Source organism: Arachis hypogaea, chromosome 11 (assembly GCF_003086295.3).
Source record: "Arachis hypogaea cultivar Tifrunner chromosome 11, arahy.Tifrunner.gnm2.J5K5, whole genome shotgun sequence".
NCBI classification, from domain to species: domain Eukaryota; kingdom Viridiplantae; phylum Streptophyta; class Magnoliopsida; order Fabales; family Fabaceae; genus Arachis; species Arachis hypogaea.
In genome coordinates this window covers 56,455,081-56,465,923 of record NC_092046.1, presented here as the reverse complement: position 1 = coordinate 56,465,923, position 10,843 = coordinate 56,455,081, and the positions used below count along the sequence as shown (strand labels likewise).

The 10,843-nt window shown below is 35.3% G+C and overlaps 2 protein-coding genes across 3 annotated transcripts; one reads left to right on the top strand and one right to left on the bottom strand.

Moving 5' to 3' along the window:
• The first annotated feature begins 5,111 nt into the window (after positions 1 to 5,111).
• Positions 5,112 to 6,804, top strand: LOC112721417 (AT-hook motif nuclear-localized protein 24-like). Of its 2 annotated transcripts, none has more exons than XM_072208063.1 (2): positions 5,112 to 5,289; positions 5,450 to 6,804. In XM_072208063.1, the coding sequence occupies exon 2, from the start codon at positions 5,616 to 5,618 to the stop codon at positions 6,468 to 6,470; it is 855 nt and encodes a 284-aa protein (XP_072064164.1). In that variant the 5' UTR covers positions 5,112 to 5,289; positions 5,450 to 5,615; the 3' UTR covers positions 6,471 to 6,804. The 2 variants fall into 2 exon arrangements, with proteins under 2 accessions (XP_072064164.1, XP_025628267.1); XM_025772482.3 differs by having other exon boundaries at positions 5,447 to 6,804.
• Positions 6,805 to 8,344: 1,540 nt separating this feature from the next.
• On the bottom strand, positions 8,345 to 10,039 carry LOC112723901 (uncharacterized). Its single transcript, XM_029289926.1, has one exon. It carries the CDS (start codon positions 10,037 to 10,039, stop codon positions 8,345 to 8,347), a length of 1,695 nt encoding a protein of 564 aa, XP_029145759.1.
• Between the last annotated feature and the right edge of the window lie 804 nt (positions 10,040 to 10,843).

The window sequence follows — 10,843 nt, the reverse complement described above, 5'->3', positions numbered from 1 at the left end:
AGTAAAACAACTAGCAAATAAGCATATTATTCATTTAGGCAAGAGATGCAATTAGGAAAAGCAAACAAAACACATAGAAGATGCACATGATGAATGACTGTCTTATAGGCTCGTGATATCACTTGTCGGTCTATAAATGCCAGCCGACACATCCTTTCGGATGTCGTCTTTCTGCCACGTCCGATGATATAATGCCTGGCACACTTTTGTTATGAGGATATAGTGACTGGCACACTATCGTTCCGAGGATATAGTGCCTGGCACACTTGCATGCTCATTCCGAGGATATAGTGCCTGGCACACTCTTGCGGCAGAAAAGGAGAACAACAACAACATCTATTTCATCATAAATCATTCTAAGGATATAGTGTCTGGCACACTATCATTCCAAGGATTTAGTGCTTGTCACACTTTCCACATCCAACAAGTCCATCAACCTCAAATCATTAGCAGTCATCACCATTTCTCATCTCAATCCACTTTCAATTATTAATTCCCAACATTCCAAGGATATAGTGCCTGGCACACTCTCCTTCAATATCCATCAAGCTCATAATAACCATCATCAGTTTTCATTTCCACAACTTACCATTCATTCACAAGTTCTCAAGCCATTACCAATAAAACACTTTGCTAGTTCACCCACAACTTCAGAAACCTAAGTCTCTGTCTTATAGACACATAACCAGAATGCCCCTTGTTATTCATTTATTTTCTCCCTTGATTCAAAGCCTAAAACTGGTAAAAAGGTTTTAAGTAAGTGCTACGGAAGTTTGCAAGCTTGCCGGGAAGGTAAAACAGTTAAAAACAAGATTTTCGTTGAAAAAACAGGGCAGTGTGCGTATGCATAAGGTTGTACGTATTCACGCCCATAGGAATTTTCATGAAGTGTGCGTACACATAGGAGAAAAAATTTTCAACTCTTCTCATTCGCACAATGCGTGCGAACGCCCTCAACAGAGGGCACCTTCCAACATGTGCGTGCGCACAGCTTGCAAAACTTCATTGGTTGTATGTGCGCATATAGCATGCTAGCGCTCTGATAAACCCATATTTCATGAGTTATTTTGTGCTTAGTTTGAGTGATTTATTCAATTCTTTACCCACTTTTTCATATTAATTGCATGGTTTTACTTTCCCTTCCTTATTATGTGATGTATGTGAAAAACATGTTTCCTAAGCTTTAAAATCAATTATTTTAATTACCTTTACTTCCATTCGATGCCGTGATTAGTGTGTTGAGTAGTTTCAGATTTTCTAAGGCAGAATGGCTTAAAGGATGGAAAAGAAAACGTACAAAAATGGAAGAAAAAGTGCGAAACAGAGTTTTGAAGAAACTGGTATCCACGCGATCGCATGGACGACGCGATCACGTGCCAGGAGCGAAGAAGCAGCGACGCGGCTGCATGACTGACGCGACCGCGTGGCAAGGAAATGCTCCGAATGACGCGACCGCGTGACCCACGTGGACGCGTGACAGAGGCCACGTATGAGAATTTACAGAATACGCTCCCAGCGATTTTTGAAGTCCTTTTGGCCCAGATCCAAGTACAGAACACACAGACTAGAGGCTATAAAGTGGGGGAATGCATCCATTCAAGAGAGAGCTTGCATTTTTACTACTTTCCATGATTTAGATTTAGTTTGAGAGAGGTTCTCTCCTCTCTCTCTCTCTTAGGATTAGGATTAGGATTTAGGATTTCTCTTAGTTTGTAAGAGTAACTCTCGATCCAGGTTTAGCATTTACTTTAATTTATATTTCTATGCTACTTTTACTTTAATGCTTTTATTCATATCTATAAATGTTGCCAACTTGACTTATGAACCCTTTCCATGTTATGATTTGAATGAATGATATTTGAGGTAATTCAGTTATTGATTGCTTTCTCCTTAATTTGTGTTACCATTGCTTTCCATCTAAGGATATTTTTATTCCAACAATTTTACTTTTTTCCTTTTTGGTCTTGGTTAAGAAATCAGTAACTCAACATTATTAAACTCAGCATAATTGATAATCGTTATCTTGCTAATTGAACTGAACTTCAATAATCCCAACTTTTTCTTAGGAATTAACTAGGATTCGAAGGTCAAACTAATTAGTCCCTTGACTTTCCTTTGCTTTAGTAAAGGTTAACTAAGTGGAATTTAGATTCAACTTTCATTATTGTTGAGAGAGATAACTAAGTTGGACTTCCAATTTCTCTTACCTTGCCAGAAGTTTGCTTTACAGTATTTATTTATTTTAATTGCCATTTAAATTATTTGTCATTTAAATCACTTGCTTCTCACCTTCTAAACCCCGATTACAACCTCCATAACCAATAATAAGAAAATACTTCCTCGCAGTTCCTTGAGAAGATGACCCGAGGTTTGAATACTCGGTTAACAATTTTTAAGGGGTTTGTTACTTGTGACAACCAAAATGTTTGTATGAAAGGACTTTTGAAGGTTTAGAAACTATACTTGCAACGAGGATTTATCCGCAAATTTCTAGACCACGCAAAAGTTCTCTCATCACGCTCCTAACAGCAGCCATATCCCCGTGTGTCCATATGCACAAGACTGTACGTGCACACAGCTTTAAAAATACACAGGGTGTACGTGCGCACAAGGCTGTGCATGCGCACAAAAACCAAAAATCACAAATTCTGTAGCATTCACAAAATTCAAATTTCGAACACCAACTTTCAACGATCATATCTTTCTCTACAAAATTGATACCGTTTTAAAGCTCTTTGAATTATCTTTATTTTGATACAAAAATCATTCAATTTCAAAAATCGTAGCTCAACATATGATCTGTCAAAGTTAGCCCAAAACTCATTTTTACCAAAAACCTTAAAAATTCAAATTCACTAAATCTCTCAATTCAAAACCAAACTACTAACATACCGAACCATACCAAAATAACACAAAGGCTCCTACCACTCATTTCTCAAAAATCAACCAGTCAATTATCTAAACCATTTAATACTCACCTCATCCAACTTTAAAATTCAACCTAAGTTCACATCAAATTTCCTCAACCACCATCCAATATCCACATCAACCACAAGATCCAAAATCTAAAATCATCATCAACATATACCATCACACATCATAATCATCAATATCCTTCAATCCAAACCATCACAAACATTTGATATTAACCTATTACCATGAATTCTCATAACCCTCATTATTCATCAATATAACAAATCACTAACAATACTTATCAACACCAAGGATCAATTTATCATCATCCAAAATTCATAATCCACATCATTTATCAACAATTTTAACACTCACCTTCAATTACCAACAACATCAATATTCATCATTAATCATCAACCATATCAACAAACCTTCATCAACAATAATAAATCACAACATTCATCATCAACCTTCAAAGTCATTAAATACCAACAATCAACATCAAAATTCATTTATTTCACATCCCAAAACTCTATTTCATCGTCACCACTATACAACTTATCTTCAAACATCAAAATCACATACAATTAAACATACACCCAAACGTCCAATCCTATCTTAAGGTTAACTAGCCTAAGGTTCACGAAACATTACATATTACATAAAAGAAACCGAAACCATACCTTGGCTGATTCCCAATATGCTTAAACACCAAACTTGATTCCAACAAACTTCCACCAAGCTCCAAACCACCAAAGCCAAACTAAAAGCCACCACCAACTCCAAAAACAACATTCATACATACAACATAGCCATGCATTATCAACTAAAGCTCACACTACATCAAACTGTAAGGATATAGAGGTTCCTTACCTTATCCAATGGTGATTAGGGCAAAGCCTGACAATTACCCGCTACTACAGATCACCTAAACAAGCAAAATCACAAAATATACTCAAAAACTCTAACCAAAAAATGCAGAAACCTAGGACTGGAAACTGGAGCTTGATTTTCAAAATCTTACCAGAAAAACCTAGATAAAAACGAAGAGCTCGTTGAGAGCTTCGCGTGGCCGCAAACAGCTCGTCAGTCGGAGCTCCGTAGCTCAAGTTATAGCCAAAAGAAGAAGGAGGTGAATAGTGCACTCTCTTCTTCCTCTCTTCTCTCTCTCAGCGCCCCTCTCATCATATTAGGGCAAGAATGAGCTAAATGCTCAGAGCATATATATGTTGGGCATTGGGCTCGGTATGGGTCCGATCTAACCCGTTAGCGTTTTTAGTCCGTTTGGCCTTCTTTGGGTCAAAACCTTTAAGATTAACGTCCGGCTTTCGATTCTAAATTATTTTTGTCCTTTCGAAATAATAAATCAATTTTTAAAATCTTATTTTCCAAAATACGTGGTACTAGACAGACTAGAGCCGGTATTGCCGGCTTAAACACCGGTACACATTTTTACAATAATCTTTCGGAAAAGATACATTTTCCAACTCAGAAAAATTCATTGAAAACAAATTTCATCTTTTCTCTAGTGTTTGCCATTTTCTCTCAAAATGAGACCTCTCTCTTACAATCCTAACTCAAACTCAGTCACTTTACTCTTGGCAAAGAGAAACCATAGATTTAGATATTGACATTTTTGTGCTATGTGCAAAAATTTGTATACTATATTGATAAATGTGTTATGGTCAAAATTTTGTGTTATGCTTAAAAATTGTGTGCTATATTAATAAATTTTGTGTTTTTTAACAAAATTTTGTATACTGCAGAAAACGCAAAAAAGAAATAATAGTAACCTATATATGCGTGCATTTTTTTATGAGTAATGCTAGATAGACAAAAAAAAATAGCCAGAACTTGCCTTATTTAGCATTAATTCGCAACAATTAATGAATGCTAAATAAGGCAAGTTATGACTATTTTTGCCTGATTTTCTTTGGTTACCAAACATTTCCGTTGTTTATTTGACTTTTTACTAACTTAATTAGATTTGGTTATAAAAATACTTGATGAAGAGATAGTATTACTTTATAATTCAAGATCTTAAATCATAATCTTCAATTTTGATTTAAAAAAAATATATAATTTAAAAAATCATTTTATAACAACAAAAAACGTTGATTAATATTAATCCGTTAATTTTCATTGAAAAAATTAGTTTTGTTGAATAGGAATAGATGCGGAAAAGTTTTTAAAGGAGAGAGTAGTGTAGTGGGGACCCATCCCATCCGCGGCCCATGAGGAGGGTATGTACTATGTAGTCTTTCTGCAACGAAATCCACTTGCGATCGGTTTCCTTCTCAATCTAACCCTAAACCACCGAAACTGTTTCCTCCAATAGCTCATAGATTTCCCTTCTCAATCCATCTCTACAAGTTGGTAATGAAACCTATCTTCAGCTTCTAATTTCTCTTTATAATTAATGTTCTAATTCTCTCATACTAATTAAGTGTGTATACTCAATTCTGCTCATCATCAAAATCACAGTGAATCGTCTCATCATGTCTTCTTTTTTACTTTCATATGATCTCATCAGCAGTTTCAACTGGGAAGCACTTAATTTCTAGCTACCACTTTGGAGAATTTCGTCAAACTTCACAAGATCAGATGCAAAGGAACTACCAAGAGGAAGAGTAGTAGTCATAATGCTCCTCAACTTGTAACTAACCATATCACACAGATATAGAATCTAGTGAGTGAAATAAATGGATCCAATTACAACATCATCTTCACAAGGGCGTTCTCTTCTCCCTCCTTTCAACACACCAAGAGATCTCCAACTTCATCACTTTTCCAAGAAGGAGACAGACACAGAAACAGGCGAAGAATCTGAAATAACAAGAAGGCCACGCGGTAGACCCGCGGGATCCAAGAACAAGCCAAAACCACCCATCATCATCACGGGCGACAGCGCCAACGCGCTCCGCACGCACGTCATGGAAGTCGCAGACGGCTGCGACATCGTCGAGAGCGTCTCCGCCTTTGCGCGGAGGCGACAAAGGGGCGTGTGCATCATGAGTGGCACCGGCACGGTGGCCAACGTCACTCTCCGCCAACCGGCTTCAAGCAACGCGGTCGTGACCCTCCAAGGGAGGTTCGAGATATTGTCACTGGCGGGGTCCTTCCTGCCGGCGCCGGCTCCACCGGAAGCGTCACGGTTGACGATATACTTGGCCGGGGGGCAAGGGCAGGTGGTGGGAGGGAGTGTTGTTGGGACGCTGGTGGCTTCGGGGATTGTAGTGATCATGGCTGCTTCTTTTGGTAACGCTGCTTATGAGAAGCTTCCGTTGGAGGAAGATGACAACAATGGTGATGCTGCCACGTTGGCACTGCAACAAGGGGTTTCTTCTTCCATGGATTCCCCTGGGGCTAGTAGTAGTGTTCAGCATCAGCAGCAACATTATTCTTCACAGACACAGCTTTTGAGGGATGTAACTGCAACTCATCAACTTTTCCATCATGCTGGTTTGGTCAACGCTCCGAATATTGTGGGTTCTTCCGTTCATCATCAGATGCCTTCTGATCAAGATTTTTGGGCTTCTGGGCGCCCTCCATTCTGATCTTGATCATGGTGGTAGTGATGCTGCTACTGTTGTTGATGAGTGTCACTGTAAGTTTATTAATTAGCACTGGCTACTACTCATGCATGGAATTTACCCATCAATTGCTGTTCGATCGAGTTTAGCAGGAAGTCATTAGTAGTTGTTTGGTGATAATATTGATATTACGTATCATATGCTTATTTAGAGATTTAATTCATGTGGATAAGTGTGTTAGGTGATGTATGTCAAAAATGCTAAATTCACGCTAAGAATTAGCTACTAAATTAGTTATTATCTATTTATTAATAAATACATGTATTACTTATCTTATTTTTAATTTATATTTTGTATAGTCACCAAAAAAATTTTATATTTTGTATTTCAACCAACATTATACAAGTAATTAATTTAATAGCTAGAAGTTAAACTTCTGTTTGCCATCATATCAGAAGTTATAGTTACTAATATGGATTACAGACGTCGTAAAGCGGGATGTTAAACACATTTATCTATCAATTCTTAATGGTAAATGGTGATCCTGGTTAAGTTAAAACTAACAAAGAGTTCGCAGTTAACATTGACATAACATTTTGCTTCCACGTAATTGAGATGGAGCAGGTTTATTAGTAGATGAACACAAAGCAGAAGTCAATAAGGATGAACAAGAGTTATACAAGAATATACACATAACACATACACAATCGTCAATGGGAGAACACCTATCTCTCCAACTTCTCATGATTTGTGTTGTTCATCTAATATAGTGCCTAGTAACCATAATAAGCAATTCAGCCATAAGTTATTAACAATAGGTAATACTAAGAAAACAAAAAAAAAAAAAAAGTCGGAACTTGTCTTATTTACTATTCATTAATTATCGCAACAATTAATAAATAAGATAATTAATAAATACTAAATAAGACAAATTTTACCAGTTTTTGATTAATATTTTTTTATTACCAAACATTTTTGTTAATTAGAAATTAAAAGAATGATAATGCTAAGGAGGAAAAAAAAACAACTAGAACTTATTTTATTTACTATTTATTAATTGTCGTAATAATTAATAAATATTAAATAAGACAAGTTAGAATTATTTTTTACTTATTTTCTTTGATTATCAAATTTTTCCGGAAAAAAAAATAGGGAATTGCAGTTTGATGGAGGTAATTAATGCAAAAATGCAATCCTGATTTTGCTGTCTTAACTAGTTAAGTAAAAATACGTGAGGATTTCTATCAGTGGTGACGGTAGTGTGTTCATCGCTCGTAAAAAGTTAAAAGAGAGCATATACATGCGTGATATTTATTTACAGATTATTAGGGACTCAGTAAAACAGCACTAGTGATAAGGAGTAATCTTTGTCTTTCTCATATTAATTAGAGTAATATTTATATGTAGAATAGTATATAAATTATAAAACATGTTTACAACTGCTTCACACATGCACTGTCTGATCAAAGCTCCTTTTCGAGGCACTCACCCCTCATTTTCATTAATAACCACGCACAACTTTCCCTACCATTGTATAATCTACCCTAAACTCAACCTTTTTTTATCCCTTTGTGTTTTAATTTTAAAATAACTATCCAGATTAGACCCTAAATTTTTAAAAGTGAATATTTTAGTTTTTAAAAAATTTTAATCAAAATATAATCTTCAACATTTATTTCTATCAGAAAACACAATTTTAGTCCAAATTTTATATTACTCACTAACGTCAACTCAGTGGCGGAGCTTGAACCAAAATTTTGGGGGGGCCAGAAACTTAACATAAAAATTTAATAATAATATTTATATCAAAATAAAATTTATAAATATAATTATTCTTTAAGTTTGTTACTAATAAGATAATAAATAAATAATTCTACAGATAAAAAATATAAAATAGTTTATAACGGTACTCTTCGAGTTTTTAATGACTTAAAATCTTCAATAATTGAGTCAGAACTAAACTTTTCAGCAATTTCTTTCTCAATGTAAATAACCAAACTATCCGCAAGAAAGTCGTCCTCCATCTTGTTTCTTAACCTTGTCTTTATTATTTTCATTGCTGAAAATGATCGCTCTGTAGTAGCTGTAGATACTGGAAGAGTTAATATCAGACGAATCAATCTATCAATCAAGTAATACACTTTTGACTTTTTTGTTTCTGCTAAACATCTACACAGTTCATGAATAGTTGACAAATTCTTCATTTCTGGATGCTGACGAACATCAAGAATAAAATGCTGAAGCTGAAAAGGCAAATTAATCTTCTCTTGTTCAGTAAAGTCTTCGGGATAGTAGCTATCAACAAGAGTAGAAATCTTAGTAATGTCAAAATTTTTGTAAGCATCCTTAGGCATGAGAGTAGAGCTCAGACTTAGTAGATCCATTGCTTGATCATTGAATCTGCTATTTAACTCTTGTAATTGCTTATCAATTGTGACTAAAAATATCTCCACTCTAAAATAATGCTCAACTGTAATATGATCTTTTTGGTGACGCGAGCGTCCTTGCCTTGCAACATAAGAAGCAGTTAAATCAGGAATTAGAATATCATGTTGCTCACAAAATGATTTCACATTTTTTAATAATTCCTCCCATCTGTCATCTCTCATGCTTTGGATAAGTGTTTTTGTAGAATGAACTAGTTGCACAGCATTAACTATGTCTTGAGACTGCTTTTGTAAAGCTTGACAAAGAATATCAGTTATTCCCATCATATCTTTCATCAAATGCAAGATCAATACAAACTCAAATGAGGTCAGGGTATTGTAAGCACTATCTGCATCACCACGCTGAGAATAAGTTGATCCATCAACAATAATCTTTTGTAAAACAGTCAACGTTGCACCATACATATTTATCAAACTGCAAACAGAAGAGAAATGAGAACTCCATCGAGTATCACCTGCTCGTTTCAAAGTACCAATTTGATTTGCCCCTTTACCAGTTTCAAGTTCATCAATCTCTAATAAATGGATAATTTCATCTGTCTTGGCAGCATGTAACTCATCATGTCGCTTACTAGAAGAACAAATGATATTGACGATGAAAGTCAATTTTGAAAAAAACTGATGCACAGGAATAACTTCTCTTGATGCAGCAACTAATGCAAGTTGTAATCGGTGAGCAAAACAGTGGATATAGTAAGCATAAGGACAATCTTTTAAGAATAATGCTTGTAACCCATTCCATTCTCCTCTCATGTTGCTGGCGCCATCATATCCTTGACCACGAATATTAGAGACATCAAAACCATGTCGAGAAAGAATGCCGCACAATTCTTGTTTTAGAGTTAATGATGTAGTATCTTTGACATGTACAAGATCAAGAAAACGCTCTTGAATAAAACCATGTATATCAACAAATCTCAAAACAAGTGCCATTTGTTCTCTTTTGGATTCATCACGAGCTTCATCTACTACAATGCAAAACTTGGAATCTCCAATTTCTTCACAAATATGCTTTCTCACCTTGTTTGAGAGTATATGCAAGATTTCTTTTTGAATTTGATGTGAAGTATATTTAGCATTATATGGAGCATTTTCTAACACAGTTCTTGCAACTTCATCATTGTAAGATGCTATGAGTTTTATCATTTCAAGAAAATTACCTCGATTTTTTGATTCTGGAGTCTCATCATGGCCTCTGAAAGCACAAGCTTGAAATGTAAGCCAACGAGTTGCATCAATGGAGGATTTTAGACGCAATCGATTCTTTTGAATTTCCTCAGAAGTATGATCCTCAATTACATTTTGGATGTGACTTGCCTGATTCAATAAATCTAGACATGCTCCAACTGCATTATTGTGTGGTGAGCAAGGATCTCCAATATGTTTAAGAAAAGCACAATTCTTTCCATCATTAACTTTTTTCCAATTTCTAAACCCTTTACTAATAAAAATATCTGACCCATTACGTCCACTAGGTTTTTTGCTAACCAAATAACAAAATAAACAATATGCAGCATCTTCAGAAGGTGAATACTCTAACCATGAAGGAAAAATACCAAACCAAGCATATTGAAATCGTCTTGGATGCTTCGTACCAGATAAAGGATAATTGTCAAGATGCTTTTGATATGGACCCCATTTAAGATAAGCTCGTCTAACCTCATCTCTCTGGTTTGGGTGATATTGCCAAATTTGAAGCCGTTTTCAAGGGTCTCGTTCCAAAGAATTAAGATCAAACTCATCAGATACAACTCTTTGAACTTTTGGAGGTTGTATCTCACTTTCTTCGTGATTCATTATAGTAGAAGAACTATCTACAAGTGTTGATATTGTAGAAGTTATATGTTCCCCTTCTTGAATATTAGCCTTCCTCTTAAAAAATGCATCAATTCTTTGATTTTTCATCATTATTTTGTATAAAAATTTGAATATATATTCTGTAAAATATGT

What these genes read in the sequence shown, in the direction of transcription:
- LOC112721417 (XM_072208063.1), top strand. Translation starts at nt 5,616, where the DNA reads ATGGATCCAATTACAACATCATCTTCACAAGGGCGTTCTCTTCTCCCT.
- LOC112723901 (XM_029289926.1), bottom strand. Translation starts at nt 10,039, where the DNA reads ATGATAAAACTCATAGCATCTTACAATGATGAAGTTGCAAGAACTGTG.